Source organism: Uloborus diversus, chromosome 1 (genome assembly GCF_026930045.1).
Source record: "Uloborus diversus isolate 005 chromosome 1, Udiv.v.3.1, whole genome shotgun sequence".
In the NCBI taxonomy this organism is placed as follows: domain Eukaryota; kingdom Metazoa; phylum Arthropoda; class Arachnida; order Araneae; family Uloboridae; genus Uloborus; species Uloborus diversus.
The window spans coordinates 259,677,959-259,695,419 of NC_072731.1; the positions used below are offsets into that span (position 1 = coordinate 259,677,959).

At 33.6% G+C, this 17,461-nt stretch overlaps 1 protein-coding gene across 1 annotated transcript in view; it reads right to left on the reverse strand.

Annotated features, from left to right (window-relative positions):
- Window positions 1-17,461, reverse strand: part of LOC129227095 (uncharacterized) — a 126,224-nt gene that overhangs the window by 14,350 nt on the left and 94,413 nt on the right. The window contains exon 5 of the mRNA XM_054861714.1: window positions 7,906-8,082. Within this exon, the coding sequence (XP_054717689.1) occupies window positions 7,906-8,082 (177 nt within the window). The remainder of the gene's footprint in view (window positions 1-7,905; window positions 8,083-17,461) is intronic.

A 17,461-nucleotide genomic window follows, 5' to 3' on the forward strand; every position in this document is an offset into this window, starting at 1 on the left:
TAACTTTCATGTTATATAGAATTTGAATTATAACGGTTTTTTAAAGCATTTTAAATACGGCTAAGCCTTTATTCAGCGATTAGTAACCGAATTCATTGTTGGCCATAGAGTAAAGAAATTTGCATATGTAATTTCTTTACTCTTAAGTTGTTGGCCGACAAGGAAATTAAAGCAATGATTTAAAATTTTTACCTGTTGCCAGTTTCTATTTAATAGCAAATAAAATACTTGTCATTGATTTTTAAAAGTACAAGGCTTTTGAAAGAATTTTCAATTTTCCCTCTTGATTCAACAGTTGCGACTCAGTCTTGAGGGGGGGGGGTTAAATTTTTAATTTTGTCATCGCTTGTTAACCCCCGACACACAAAGGGAGGGGGTTATAAGTTTGACGTGTCTGTGTGTCACTCTAGCGCCTAAACGGATGGACCGATTTTGAATAAAAGAAATTTGTTCGAAAGGAGAGTTGATCGGGAGTGTTCTTAGCTAGGTTGTGTCTTCGGATGACATACATTAAGGAAGATATTAATTAAAAACCTTTAAAAGGTTTTCGCGATTTTTGCAGCAAAAACATGTTTAAAAATTTTTTAATTTAAAACCAAAATAGAGTATTTTTTTTGCTGCATCTAATAGAATGTGTTTGTAACTTTCATGTTATATAGAATTCAAATTATAACGCTTTTTTAAAGCATTTTAAATACGGCTAAGCCTTTGCGATTTTTCATTCAGCGATTAGTAACCGAATTCATTGTTGGCCATAGAGTAAAGAAATTTGCATATGTAATTTCTTTACTCTAAGTTGTTGGCCGATAAGGAAATTAAAGCAATGATTTAAAATTTTTATCTGTTGCCAGTTTCTATTTGTTAATAAATTAAATACTTGTAATTGAATTCAATAGTATACGGCTTTTAAAAGGATTTTCAATTTTCCCTCTTGATTCTACAATTGCGACCCAGTCGGGGGTTTTTAAAATTTTTAATTTTAGTTATTTTTCCAGAAATTTATTTGACACAAGTAGTTTGGGTAACATACGGAAACATTTTGGCTGTCGGCATATGCAGGTTAGTTCTGGGCTTAAGGGCGGCAACTTAGAGTACTAAACTTGCACCGGTGTTTTATTATGTATGTTTACAGTTTTCTCAAGAACTTTTTTAAGTTTCGATAGCTTAGCAACTGAGAGACATCGCCAAATATGGTGATGCATTTCCACAGTCGGAATTATTTGGAAAATAACGACGAAGATAAGAAGGCAAGGTTACAGTTCTAACAAAAAGAATGTAGGATTCCTAGGTTCTTCAAAGCGCTTACATTCATGGGCTGAGTATAGGGTAAAACATTGAGATATAATACTTAGTATTAAAGCTTAATGGGGTAATATTATCGTTTGGCAAGATTGGCAAGATTATTTTGCATTTAACAGCGTTACAGTAACCTGTTCACTTGGCGATAAGTAATAGAGTTGATGGATAATTTCAAACTTTAATGAAAGTTTAAATGGTTTTTCTGACTCGACGTTAAATCCCGGTTAACACAAATTTGCCATTTCAACTGCGCTTGCGCGCGGACTTAGCTGATTTCAAAAATCTTGCTAAAATTAATTACAAACATTTTAAATTTGGTAATAAATATGAGATAGCAACAGATAAAAATTAGAAATCACAAAGTTTTCTCTGATTTAGTTTTTAGGCCTCGGTAAAGATTGAATTTTGCGTCTTAATTATTAATGGATTTGATGTCTGATTTGTCTGTCCTTTTTCAGGACCAAATTTTTAATGTCTGAAGAGCTTACTAGAATTGCAGCATCACTTCTAATACAAAGCCGAACCCTCAACCTAAATAAAAATGTATAATACTAATTGTTTACGCCTAACGTAAAATATCCGCAAAATACGGATTTCTGTACTAATATTCCAATCATTTTTCAAGTACACAAAGTGTTTTACATTTATGTTAAATAAATATTTCCAAACTAATAAATATTGAAGTATCATTTTTCTCTTAAGATTATCAGTTATTTATATCCGTAGTTTCATATAATATATCACGAAGTCGCTGTGAAAATATTCTAATCGCATTCATTAATTTGGTGGGACTCTGGCTCAACCTAAATAACAAGCAACACGAAATCTTAAAACAGAAAGCCCAAAAAGCTAAGTCCGCGCGCAAGCGCAGTTGAAATGGCAAATTTGTGATAACCGGGATTTAACGTCTAGTGTTTTTCTGTACCTTAATTTTTATATAAAGAAATCTTTACATTTTAACGGAACTTTTCGATTGGCTGCGAAGACTAGATTTTAAAAACTCGCCACGACCACGTTATCATCGCTCTGCCTTACATTTTATTAAAACTGCTAATGGTTGATGTCCTAATTTGTTTCTTTGGGGAAAACTTTGATAGTTGGGAAATTGACGATATTGATCCACAGGAGTCTTAATTTTTGGAACCAATGCCTGTGCAAAGAATGCTTTTGATTTGCACACCTAAACAATGAGTACGGAAAAATCTATTTTCATAGGGTTGCCAAAATAAAATTATTCACGCTAAAAATTTGACGACCGTGCCACTTTCCCAATTATCGAAATGTTCCCTTCTTTGAAGGAACTTTTATATCCATGAAACTTTATTGAAAGTCTGGGGCAAACTCGCCAAGACCAAATTTACGTAACTTCGCCCATTAATGCATGTGGAGCGAAAAATAAAAATAGGAACAGCTTTAGTATAATCCACGGGTCGGAGCCTTTTTTTTTGCAACATTTTTTTAGGTGATAAGTCACCAATTGTGTATTGTTTTGCCTTAAGAGCTTACAAGGATTGCCGTAAAATTTAAACGCGTTAACACGACTTGGCGTCACAAAATGCCACCTAGCGGAAATGTCGCCAACCCGATTGTTATATTAAAGCTGCTCCACACACGATATCCAGTACCTTTAAGGTCGTCAAGTAGGCTTGAAGGAAGTACTAAATGACGTTAAACGAAAAAAGAAATTGCTGAAGATGAAAGGCATTTTTTAGAAATTTAACATTAACTCTGTTTCTGTGAAAGTGTGAAATCTGATAACCGTTGACAAAAGCTAAAAAATAACAACGGGGATATTTCGATAATTGGGAATCTGGCGCAGTCGTCTTATTTTTGGCTTAAATAATTTTATTTTGGTAACCCTGCTGTTTTATAGTAACCCTATGTGAATAGATGTTTCCGATCTCGTTGTTTTGATTTGCAAAGAAAAATACCTCTCGCGCAGGCGCTGGAGCCAAAAATTGACGCCAATGAAGAAAGATCGCCAGATTCCCAATTATCGAAATATCCCCATAACAACATTCACACGCAAAAGACATCGGTGAAAGGCCGAAAATTTCCTGTTGAACACCGGTGAATGTCGACAGTCTCCAATTTCGGTCTTTCATGGTAACTCCAAACCGTTTGAGGAAACGCCGTATTTATTACTGTGGGGATATTTCGATAATTGAGAATCTGGCGAGGTCGTTTCATTTTTGGCGTTATTTTATTTTGGTAGTAACCCTATGCGAATAGATGTTTTCGTTCTCTTTGCATAGATTTGCAACGAAAAATAACTCGCGTGCAGGCGCTGGAGCCAAAAATTGACGTCAATGAAGAAAAATCGCCAAATTCCCAATTATCGAAATATTACTATTTACGATACTTACGATTCCATTACGCAAGGAAGCAAAAGCAAGTAGAGTTTTATTTGACTAAAAATATTTCAATCTGACAAGTTTCACATGCTGGTTAGATTACAACTCACGCAGATTATAAAAACACCATAGCACAAATGAAGAGGAGCCTTCAGTCAGTATGTATATCAAATTGTACTTGTTTTGAATTAGAAATTCGACTTGATCAAAGATTGGCAAATATGATTCTTTCGAAATCAAAAATGTGGAAGATGTCGTCTGCTGCGGCCATAGACGGCTGGTGCACTAAAAAAGTGTGTGTGTGGGGGGAGGGAGTCAAAAGAAGTGTGGAGGTTAGGGGGCGTGGATTCTTTTTTTTAAAAAATTGGGCTATAAATTGCTGACTTTTAATATTGCTGATGAAATAATTTCTAAAAAAAAAGGGGGGGGGGGAATATTGCATCAAAAATCGGGATTTATGACCACCGTAGACTTATTCCGCCCCACACACACACATTTCAAAGTTCCATTCTTCTTTACTAATAATAAAGCTGATAGTCTCTCTGTGTGGATATCTCTCAGAATCTCTGTGACTCGCATATTAAAATTCTTCAGGTTACATTTAGTGTACCATCATTTGAAAACTCTAAAAACTTCTTCTTTTTTTAGCAATTTCACTAAGAATAACTTTATATAAAAAATATTTTAATTGCGATTGTAATTATCCAATCTCAGGCATTTTTCTAATCATTCAACTTTTATCTTTACTAATAATAAAGCCCCAAGTTTGTCTGGATATCTGTCGGGATGTATCTCTGTGACGCGCACAGCGCCTAAACCGTTCGGCCGATTTTCACGAAATTTGGCATAGAATTAGTCTGTAGTATGGGGGTGTGCACCTTAAAGCGATGTTTCGAAAATTCGAGTTTGTTCTATTTCTATTCCAATTTTAAGAACATTTTCCCGAGCAAAATTATCATAAGATGGACGAGTAAATTACCAAGTTATCATAACATGGAACCGTAACATGGGCAAGCCAATTGACGAGAAAATCACCATACATTATTTGTAAATATGCAGGCAAACCAAAAGACCTTTTAATTTTCTACTACAAGCAAGCCGTGCGGGTACCACTAGTACGAAATAAGATGATTAAAGTCATTTATTTGGAAATTGTAAGTTTTACTTTCATGTTAAGAATGAATCCACCCTATAAAAAATCATTTTTTAATCAATTATTAATTTTTAACTCTGAAAACTGAGGGGGCAAGGCCCATTTACCTTTGGGAGTGAGGGGTAGTTGTCCCCATTACCCCCCCCCCCCCCCCCGCCATACGAATCAGCTATGGCTACGGTAGTAACAAGTGACATGATTTGGTTTGTGAGCATTGAAAGGTTTGCCAGTGTTCGTTCTACTTTTATTATTCGGTCTGTGCTGACAACCGACTCCTTTAAGATATGGGCGAGTTAAAATTTTGGTGAAACAGAAGTGCCCTATTGTTTTCAGAATCTATTTCCATTAGTAATCACTTGAATTTCCTTTAATATGTAAAGATTTACATAAAATTGACAAGAAAGGCAGGAACTGAGCTCCCATGAAGCTACCATGCAAATTAAGCCCTGGGCAAATCTATTTATGGAAAACATTGGGAAATATAGAAAAATCTACAGTTAATAAATTTTGAAAAGTCAACAAATATCACAAAACATGGCGGCTCTTGGCAATTTCTCGCCAAGATTAGTGAGTGCCAAAAATGAAGCCAGCTTTGCGATATCTTGCCATTTTCTCGCTAAGCCAACAAAACTACAAACAGTACCTCGTTTTACGCGGGGGTTACGTTCCACTAAATGCCGCGTAAATCGAAACTGCGCAAATTGAGACCTAATGCTAGTGCTAAAATAGGGGTTTGGTTCCTTAGATAACAAAATACTTCATTCTAGTGATGACTAATAGTATAATAAGTTTAATGTCTAGTTATATCGACTTTTATGCACAACATGTATAAAGAAAACATAAACTAATTTCGTGTTCTGTTTATAAAGAGGAGCTGGCTAGTAGTCTTTTGGCAGTCATTAAAAAGTTTTCTCTGTAATTCTTCGCAGAGTATTAACGCATCCATGATCACTTGCGTCATTTCCATCATAGAATCTTCCTTCACTCACAAATCAGAAAAATCATTTCTATTGTCTAGGAATGGCTCAGAATTTTCGACGTGAATGTTCTTGGTTGTGTGCCACTCAGGGTTGGCCGAATTGGACCCAATTGTGTTGGACCCAATGGGTTTTTTTGACCCATTATTTAACCCACTTTTGGGTTTTTTTTAAATTTTCTGAGAAGTTTTTTAAAAAATTAATTGATTTAAATACTTTTACAATTTAAACTTCTTTTTTATTTGTTCTTCACCACAGACAATGAACATAAAAAATGAATTTTGAACTTGAATAGTATTTCTGAACTCTTAACGGCATTAAAAAAATACTTCAGATTTTAAATAAATGTATTTAACTTTTTTCTTTAACTGGTCAATAAATAACTCAAATTATATTGACCAAGTCCTGTCAGTCTGATTTTCTCAATATTTGTAGATTGTACAGAGGAAACTAAGTTAAAAGGCTTTCATGTGAATATTTTCTGCTAACCAACACGTCACAAATCTCGAATAAACACAAGGTATATTTTTTAGAAATAAACAGATTTTTCAAACAGTCGACAGAAAACAGAAGAGGTACAGTATTTTCATTATTTTACGAAAAAGTTTAATATTTCTTACTCTGTACACAGAAATAGAAAAACATGCAACATAAAGTTCAAACAAATATCTTGATTAAGCTGGAATTCAGTAAAAAGGGATTTAAACTACTTGAGGTTCTTACAGTAGTTTTACATAACAAAATAAAATACAATTAAGTAAAATGCAAAAAAAAAATGTAGTAATTAAAAACGTACAATAGATTTTATCACTCGAGAAGTAACTTTACCTTAACTGTTGGTAATAATGAAAATTAAAAAATCTGAAACTTCACCATTCTTGGGTTTTTTCGTCTTTTATATTTTTCTCCAGAAAACGCTGGATTTTAACTAGTTTTCCAGCTTTTATTACCCGAAGACAGTTTTTGCACTTTGTCCATATACTTACGCTACAATATTCTGCAAGTACGCCACATTTTCCCTAAAAAAAGACAAAAAAAACCCAACTTTAGTTGGGTTTTTTTTGGGTTTTATTTAAAAAAACCCAAAAAACCCTGGGTCCATGGGCTTTTTTTTTAAAAAAAACCCGGGTTTTTGCCAACCCTGGTGTAACTGCCATCGGTATCCTCGTTGGTTTTGGATTCCTTTGTCACGCCTTCCAGTGAGTTTTGAATTGTGTGAATTTAATAACTTTACTTCTGGAAAAAGCCCTGGAATCAATCGTATGAAATGTCCCCAGAGGCTCAAGCTCGATTATTAGCACGCCAAAATGCAGTTGATTACGCATAATCTGCAATCTTTAGGAGTTTGGATTTTGAAAGAGGGAAAAATTTTATCTGTTCGCATAGTCGCATCCGCGTAAAACCGAAACTAATCCGAGTAAAATAAAGTCAAATCTTAAACCGCGTACAATCGAAACCGCATGAAATAAACCCGCGTAAAAAGAGGGTCTACTGCACTAACTGACAGCAAGAAAACTGACTGAAAAGTGAAACTTATTTCGAATGAAAATGAGTGGAGGAAACGCCAAAGTTAGCAAGATTAAACACAAAACATAATTCATTCATTCATACCGTTTTAATTATTACTACCCCGTATATTGCTTGACTTCCATTACAGCAAAATTCTCGTTACAACGAACAAAATTTGCGGCCCCTCGAAGTTCGTTGTAAAGGGATTTCACACTTAAAACTCGGTTCAAAAGTAGCCAAAAGAAGAAAAAACAAGCACATATATACAGACCAATTAAGACATCGAGAGATTGCAGTTTCACCCTTGTTTTTGGGCTCAACAGTCTGGAATAACCCTAACGGAGTTGGAGGCAAATGTCATATCATTGAAGCTAAGATTACCTTCACAAGGGTAGTTGAAACTAATTTTGCGCATCAGCGAGAACATGCAAGCATGGTATAGCTCAACTCGTAAAGATTCTCCCTTAGCCGGGGCTTGGGACGGCAACTTGCAGTTTAAGGTAGGAATTTCCGAAAAGTGGATATTTTCTGATAAATGTAAGGTGTAAATTTTTAAAGGATAAAAAAAAAAAAAAAAAAAAAAAAAAAAAAAAAAAAAAAAACAGAATCTCACCAATGCAAGGTGGCAACGTGTCGTTCCAGTGATGGTCTCGAACACAACTTAGGAACCGGACACTTTCCAGCGAATCATTGAACACCTGATGATGATCGCAAGCGTAAATGGCTGCACTACCATTTCGTTCCACCAGGTGGCTTCCGTCAGACGCTTTTATGGTCGGACACCCTTGCACTAAAATTCGAAAAAGGCATAAATCAATATTAATTTTTATAACATTGAACTATTATTGGCGCCCGGAGGAAGAGCCAAAAACATCGATTGCGTAGGTAATGGGAGGGCAGTAAACGTGAACGGCTGTTTCCTTCGGTCATAAGTACTTTTTTTAGTCACTGAAATTGATAGAAAAAAAAAAAAAAAAAAACATGAACCCAGAAAATACTTTTATTTTCCCAACAGTTATTTTTTAATTAATTTTTTTAAATGTCCGATTTTTCAAACAAGGCGTGGTCTTGATGACGTCACAAATGATGCACTTTTCGCGCATCTGTCTGCCGCGATTCCACGTTATGATAATCAAGAAGCGAATTAAATATTGCGCTCTACGCTTGCTGTCCACCATATCGTTGCCAGTACACTTGAGTGAAGAAGCAAATTAAATATTACAGTCTACGAATGGCAACAATGAATGGCATTTCATCATTTGTGATGTCATCAGCAGAAGCGTAAACAATGAAAGCGCACCAATCAAAGTAATTTTTAAACTAGTATGTTGTGGCCATTACGAAACTTTCTTCTATATTTTTCTTTTTTTTTTTTTTCTGATCCCTCCCCATGCTTGACGAGGAAGCAATATTCCCAACAAAAACAAAATTACACATGCAAAAACTTGACTACCATCCCAATGTCTGAATTATTGCAAAAGCAAAGCAAAGAGCGAAAATTGAAAGTTATTTTAAAAGCCTTGCTTGAATTAATTACAAATATTTTATTTGTTAACAAACATAAGATGGCAACAGTTAAAAATTTTAAATCATTGAGATAATATTTCCGATCTTTTCCATTCAATTAAAATTACGAGAAATACGCAGACGACAATCTATTACGATTTATCTTTCTTACTGTTGCATTAATAAAGCTATTTTTATTCAAAAAAAAAAAAAAAAAAAAATCAACACCTCTTGAGCGATTGGCGTCAAAATTGAATCAAAGCCTGTTTACATATGGATTCACATATATTCCAAATTTCAACCAGAACGTAGCATTACTTCTTGAGATAGGGCACTCACAATGGAAAAAAAGAACGGGCGATTGCGCTACCCCCCTTTTTAGTTGTTGACACCAAAATAAAATCAGCTCTTATACCCACTACGGACTACTTGCCGATAAATTTTTATTCATTCTGTTCATTATTTCTTGAGATACAGCAGTCACAATTGACGACAAAAAACGTTCTATAGCTCAACCCCCGTTTGAGTTATTGACACCAAAATTGAATCAGCACCTGTTCCTGTTAATGGCAACATATGGACCAAATTTTGTCTGATTCCGCCAGTTACTTCCTGAGGAATAGCAAGCACGCGTAACTCAAAAAACGTCCCATTGCTCCACCCCCCTTGGAGGAATTCGCGCCAAAAACCAATGGGCACAAGTTCACATAGGGGCACATATGTGTACCAAATTTCGTTCGATTTCATGCGGTAGTTTTTGCTGTAGAGCGGCCACAAAAAACTGGTCACACACAGACGTGACACACACACACACACACATACATACACACACACAGACAGACAGACATTTTCCAAAAATAGTCGAAATGGACTCAGCACACCTAAAAACGTTCGAATCCGTCAAAATTCGAAATTCGAAAATTTGCACGAATCCAATACTTTCTTCTATGTATTAGATATAGAAGAAAGTAAAAATGTTAAACTTTGTCAAATTATTTAAAAAATGGTCAAATCCTATGTTTTTAAGCATGCTCTTTCATAAAAAATACTTTACAAATTTTTGAAACGACCCCATTCTATAATTTATAGTAGCTTTCGCTTTTATTTTTTTCAACCGGTTTTGAGGTAAACTCGTCCTAGGACGAGAGCTAACAATGCTCAAGTGGATTATATCTTGTTTTCCTTACAAAAGAAATTGGACAATTTCACCAATTGATTAATTATTGCCGTACCCTGTACCGGGTACCACGGTTCAAATTTTGCCAATGTATTCAGTAAATACATGAAAGTTGTAAAAAATAAATTGTTTTGAGCATTCGGGGTCGTCTACAAATGATGTCAAGTAAAGAGGAGGGAGGTGGGTTCGAGAAATTGTGACAAGGGGAGGTAGGAGGTTACAAGAAGTGTGACAACACACATTTTGGTTGAACTAAAAACACTTTTGATTACGATATGTTTATGCAATGCAGCTTGACATGTGACAAGGGGGGGGGGGGGTAAGGTGGAATGTGACACTTAGTGACATATTGCAGAAGGGATCAAATACTAATATGTTGAAAAAAGTGTGATTTCTTTATGTATAGCCGCTTAATGAAAACGAAGAGCTTTTAATTCATTAAAGGAAAAAGATCAAACATAAATTTAACAATATGGAATCATTTACTACCGCTACTAGAGGAGTATAAACTTTTATGACTTAAAACTAATCCAGAGTAAAATTTAAAAATTCATTTGTCGTTTCTGCAAACTAAAGAGAGATTTTAAAAGATAATAACATTCAACATAGCACGACTTTATAGATAAATAGCTGTTTAATACATGCCCTTTTGGTGGGGTATAGATTGTTTAATTTTTTTTTAGGGGGCCCCCGGGGAAAATTTTGAAAAATAGTTATACAATTCTACATTTTGAGGCTTTATAAGAGGTACTTTGAACTACAAAAATACAAGGGGGGGGGGGCAAACAAAAAGTCTTTGCAACCGAAATAAAAATTCTTCTTGGTTCGACAACTCGTTACCATTAATCTACGGAGAGGAAGGGGGGGGGGGGGGGTCGTAGAAAAGATAACGCATTGTTACTTGCTCACATCGGCTTTGAATATAGCTAGCTTTTTGATCATCCCTCCAACCTACCGATAAATACGGCACTGAATTTAAATAGAAAATGATCAATAGTAAAAAAAGCTTTAAAAGAATGGAAGAACTTTTCAAGGAGTTTCAAAGACTTATTTAATTATTTTCATAGTCTCGAGAACAATTGAAATTATTCAAAACACTTCATTTGCACTTTCCAATCACTCACATTTCAAATCCTACAATTTTACAGTATTGTTCAAACTTTGTAAGAAATACCTATTTTAATTGTTTTTTTATTGGGGGGGGATGTGGGGCAAGGTGAAACGGTGAAATATTTATTCTGCTTTTAGCGCCACCTATCTGGTAAAATTTTAACAATGTAGTAGCACATATCTTTACTAATAATATAGCTGAAAGTCTCTCTTTCCGGATCTCTGTCTGTCAGGATCTCTGTGACGCGCACAGAGCCTAGACCGTTCGACCGATTTTCATGAAGTTTGGCACAGAATTAGTTTATAGCATGGGTGTGTTCACCTCGAAGCGATATTCCGAAAATTCGATTTTGTTCTTTTTCTATTCCAATTTTAAGAAAAATTTCCCGAGCAAATTATCACAACGTGGAAGAGTAAATTACGAAATTATCATAACGTGGAACCGTAACAAGGGCGAGCATAACAAATTGGTGAGAAATTCATCATCCATTATGGGGGAAAATTTCCCCATTTTGGAGAAATCTGATGCTCTCTGGGGAAATGGGTTTTGAGGGGAATTCTTTGGGGAAAATTTTTTTTATTGGGGAAAACCTGGGGAATTTTTTTTTTTTTTTTCGTATTTAAATTCGCGTCTTGACATCTGGTAGTTACATTGTTTGTATCAAACAGCGTTGGTTTAGCTTTGCTCAACTTTATGAATTCGCATTTCGCATGATGTGCAATATTATGCTACGGAATTCGCATTAATGTTCTGCGTGAGTAACTGGTTATACGTGAAACAGATAAAAATAAGTGTGATGAAGAATGTTCTTGGATAAATATATACAAAAATCATAGTTTAAATGTACATACAGAAGCAGAGTAGTAAATGTGAGTAGAAAAAAATATTTGGCTTTTTCTTATCTCTCGGTCAGGCGCTTGTATTTATGACTAGTGGCACCCACACGGCTTTGCCCGTAGTAGAAAATTAAAAGGTCTTTTGGTTCCCTTGTATATTTACAAATAATGCGTGATGAATTTCTCACCAATTGGCTTGTCCACGTTACGGTTTCACGTTATGATAACTTGGTAATTTAGTCGTCCATCTTATGATAAGTTAGCTCGGGAAAATGTTTTTAAAATTGGAATAGAAAAAGAACAAAATCGAATTTTTGAAAAATCGCTTAAAGGTGCACACCCCCATGCTACAACTAATTCTTTGCCAAATTTCATGAAAATCGGCCAAACGGTCTAGGCGCTATGCGCGTCAGAGATCCTGATAGACAGAGAGAGATATCCAGACAGAGAGACTTTCAGCTTTATTGTTAGTAAAGATAAAGAAAGATAAAGAAGACAAAAAAAATTGGGGAATTTTATAGGAAAATGTAGCTATTTGGGGAAAAAAAAATTTTCAAGAGACAAAAATATCAGAGGAAGTCGATTCATTTTATGAAAGTATTGGTGGAAAAATAATTTTTGAATTTGGGGAATTTTGATAGAAAACATCGCTTTTTGGGGAAAAGTTGGAAGGGAATTGGGGAATTCTGGATTTGACCATCTGGCAACACTGAATATACAGGCGAACCAAATGACCTTTTAATTTTCTACTACGGGCAAAGCCGTGCGGGTACCACTAGTAAAAAATACGGCCGAAGATTAAAGCATATGAGAAAACTGGCAATTTTCAAAAATTGATACTCTTATTGTAATTTTTGTTATAATTTAAAAATTATTTTTGATAATATAAAAATGATAAAGTTCTTGTTATTAACATTTTAAATATTAATTGGGGCCTTCTAATATTCGGTGCACTTTAGTTAATATTAAGTTTATTTTTATTTATTTATTTATTTTTTATTTTTTTTAAATATTTTGTACAGTTAGTCAAGTACATGCGGGGCAAAGTGAAATAGCTTATTTCGTTTACTCACTCTTATTTACTAAATCACTTGCGTATTCATTTATTAATTCATTCATTTACATTCCTCCATTTAATAATTGACTTATTTATTCACTCATTCACTATTTTTTTTAATCACTCATTTATTTTTATTCATATATTAATTTATTCATTTAATTAATTTTTAGCTTATTGTTTCATTGGCTTTTTATTTATTCAACATTTCATATACTAGTTCAACATTTTGACCAAAAATACTTTTAATAATCGAACAGACACTATTTCATTTAGGAAAATATTTTATTTTTCCCTTTTGCCAGATCAAAATCATTTTCCACTATTTTTTTTTTTTTAAAGGCTGCCGAAAAAAAAAAAATAATGTTTCAATGGAAGTTTTATTGTAGAATACAGAGCTCTTTCTTTCTGTACTGTAATTTTCAAAACAAATTTTCAACTTATTTTGAAAAAGTTCCGTCATCATAGCTACTTCACTTTGCCCCACATTCCCCCACTGCAGAAAACGAAAAGGAATACAGTATAATACTTTATTCTCGTGCTAAACAGATCGACAACATGCAGAAGATATTAAAAAACGCTAGCAATAATTTAAGAATTTCTAAAATACGAAACCAAATAAATTGCAAGATATGCTCGGGAGTCACGAACATTTATATCAAGCAATCAATATGTTACAGAAAACTGAGAACCGTGATTTTCATTTTTGATGCAAGGTGCAGCGAGGAGCTGAATTTGGCTGCTTTTTGGTTTATGCCCCCCCCCCTACTTCTCCTATTTGTTAGAAGTTTTAAAAGTTAAGTTGTGTTGCTTCATTTTCCCAACTTTTCAAGGATTTTAAGTACTTGAAAATTAAATTTATTTTTTCAAGTAATTTATTTTAAGGTACGAATCGTGCAATTTTTCGGGAATTGGCGGTTTCCCCACAAGCGACAGCCGTAAATATCTTGTTAGTTAAAAGGTAAATTCAACGTTTTTGAATCACAACATAAGAATCACATTTTTCTCAGCAAAATATGAGTATGACTGAAAACAGATGGCAGCACTGAAAAAATGTCGGCTTTCCTTGATCTTGTTTGTTGATTACGGATTTTTTGTTTCTTTTTTAAGGGGGGTCCGGGACACATTTTGAAATTTTTTTTATTATGTACTTTAGAGTTTTGAAATTTTTAGCACTGATTCATTCTTTATTTAATAAGCAAAATCTTAACATAAATATGAAAAAAAAAATTTATTTAAATTTTATTAGTTTTTTTTTTTAAAAATGGGGTTGCTTTAAATTGCTATAACTCAAAATATTCTTGATCAATTTTCAATTAGTTTTTAAATAAATTACGCACAAATATCTAAGCTTTAATTTTGTATTCGGCGATTTTAAAAATATTGATTCAATAAAAAATAAAAAATATTTGAAGAAAAATTTCGAAAAATTCAAAGATACTTTTTTTTAAAAAAAATCATAATTTTTGCAGTAAACTTATTTTCAAATTCACCGAATAAAAATTAAAGTAAACTGTTTGAAAAAGATATGATCCAGGTTTCATTACTTTATCTTTATCGGTTCCTGACTTATAAGAGTTTGAATGCAAGAAATCGGGAAAAATTGCATCATGGAGAAAAACGCGTTCAAAGTTTTAAACTTAAGTACACATTAGTTAGGTGCATGCAACAAAAATAATTATATCTTTCGTTCTATTTAAGATAGAAACAAGATTCAAACGTCCTTTTAAGCAGAAAAAAAGCGGAGTAATTTTTCACATGATAAACAAAAAATTGCAAAATTTGACGATTTTTATGTCCCGGACCCCCTTAAATGGAAACAAGATTTTAAATTAAATATGTCACATCCTAAAAATAAAATTTCAAACGAAAAATCTACAAAAACAACAGAAAGTATGACAAAAAAAAAAAAACAAAAAAAAAAATCTGAAAAAGTTTCTTGGTCAGTTTTCCCAACTTCAGTTGCTCTTCGTCTGCTTTCGCGGCGGCCCCGCTCATAGGCGGCTTCTAATACAGGGGGCTACTCTCACTTTTCAGAGTTGAAAACTAACGGTCGATTGAAAAATGATTTTTTTCGAAAATAAAAACTAAAAAATTTAAGTAAATGGACTTTTCTCAGGCTATTTTATAAGAATGGAAACTTGAATTGGAAGGCGGAGTCTGCAGTAGGGTGGTTCAAAAATACATGTAAAAAAAGTTTCTCCTAGATAACGGGACACTCCTCAATATTTTTAGACTTGTGGATAGCAATGTACTGAAAGAATTTTAGCTTCCCATTTCAAGTGAAAGAGGGTGCTCAACCACCTCTTCCAAACTTCAATAGTGTGGGGAGGGGGGTTAAAAAAATATATCGAACTGAAAAAACAATGCTACATATTATAATATACAATAGAAATATGCATATACATTGTAATAAAATAATTATTTACTAAAAAACAGGTGAGGAAATGAAATATTTCTCAATTTGTGGCATTTTTTATGATACGGCTAATCTTAAATGAAGGGGTCATTGAGCACCGTCTTAACCCCTTCAGTCGGAATTATGAAATAATGGACCAAAAATGTTGATATTTGGTACACAGTGTACTATGGTGAAGAGTATCTCATAGACAAAAATTTTGAGTTTGTAGGAGAAAAATTAAAAGAGTTCTGGCACGTCCAATATTCCGGACTTATATTTTTGAAATCAATATTTCATACACAAAAACGATAAAATACCGAACTTCATTATAAAATGTTTTACAAACAATTATAAAACATAATATAAGCGATTAATTAAAGTTATATATTTTTTAAAAATCAGGAAAAGAACCTCGCTTTTCAGATGAAAATCCATGGTTAGAAAAATGAGAAAACGAAAAATTATTTCACAGATATAATAAGTAGAATGTAAAGAGTCAAACTACAAAAAAAAAAAAAAAAAAAAATTAAATCAATTATTAAATGATTAGCAGCTGTTTAAAGTGGTTGTCCGGTATACCGGACACCAGGTCTGAAGGGGTTAAAATTTGAGTAAGAAGCTTAAACTTTTACAGCATAATACTATTAGCAAGTGTAAAGAAAATAGGATGTGTCCTGGACTCTAGCTGAAAAAAAGTTTTTTTGAACCACCCTAGTCTGCAGTTGCCATCTACATAGGGGCAGTTCTCAAAAGGTGGGAACAAAAAAGTTAACTTTGAGCAATTTCAAAAATTTTCAAATTTGACATCAATTTTGCTTTTATTCTATAGTATGCATACCTAGAACACAATATATGAACATGAAAAGACAGCAGGTATTTGTAAAAATTGTTAATTAGCAAATTAAATCAGCAGTCTGTAGGTAACAGATTTTGGACATTGTTGTCCTGTAGGTAACGGATTCAATGTGTAACGTATTAATCATGCAAAATACCAATGAATTAAAGAAGATAACATTATAATAACCTTTTTTATTGAGGATAGAAGACAGTGGATGATCAAAAATTATGAATAAACGGACAGAATTATCGGCGTCAAGATCGTAACGCGATTTGGACATCTCACATGTATGTTTAAGAAAAGTTATTTTTCTTCTAAGATACTGCATAAAAGCTTATGAAAACACTTTTAAACAATTAAAAATTGATTCTCAGGATCGATAAATATCTTTAAAACGAAAACATCATATACTTAGTTCTCAAATATAGCATTGTAAAGATCGTAACTTTTGGACATACATCAAATTTCAAACTTACTTTTTTCAAAAATCGTTTACAAAGTAAATAATCTGTCTTTACTTTTGTTATTTATGTAAAATATTAACTAAAAATTATTCAGTGTAAGATTCATACCTTTAATTTTTTTTTTTGAAACGTATGGAAATAATTAAACTCAAAAATTTTTGAGTTAATTAAAATGAAAGTTATTTGGTGTTGAAGCTTCAAAGTTGAGGTCTGTGTTTGCTCCCACCTTTTGAGAACTGCCCATAGGCGTACTCCCCCGGAAAAATCCCTCCCACGATCAGCTTTTTGCAGTTCATTGCTGACCTCAGACCTGTTCTCGAAAAATGCGATCTACATTTTCCAGGAAATCCTCACAATAAAGAGCAAAGAATGGGCAGAAACGGAGTGGTCAGTGCACTAGGCCTTCACCTTTTTTTCTTATTGTTTAAAAACCTCATGATTCTCGGAAAAAAGGGGTACAAGTTAAAGGGGTGTTTTCTGCTCTCCTAACCTTGAGCTCGTCTTTCGCGGGTAGCATTTACAGCTCAATGCATGTTCTTTTAGTTTGCATGTGGTTTCTACATCGCATATGATAAGAAATAAGTGCGTCAGTTTTACTTTAAATATAAATGATATGGAAGATGCTCCAGACATCATAACAGTAAAATAGATTGTTGTTGAAGGTAAGCAATTTATTGAAATAATTTCAACTTTCCAGAAATTCATCTCCTTTTAAAAGTTAACAGTGCTTTCATGGCACAAATCTGAAAAATTTACAGCGGGGGCGCTTTGTATTTCGT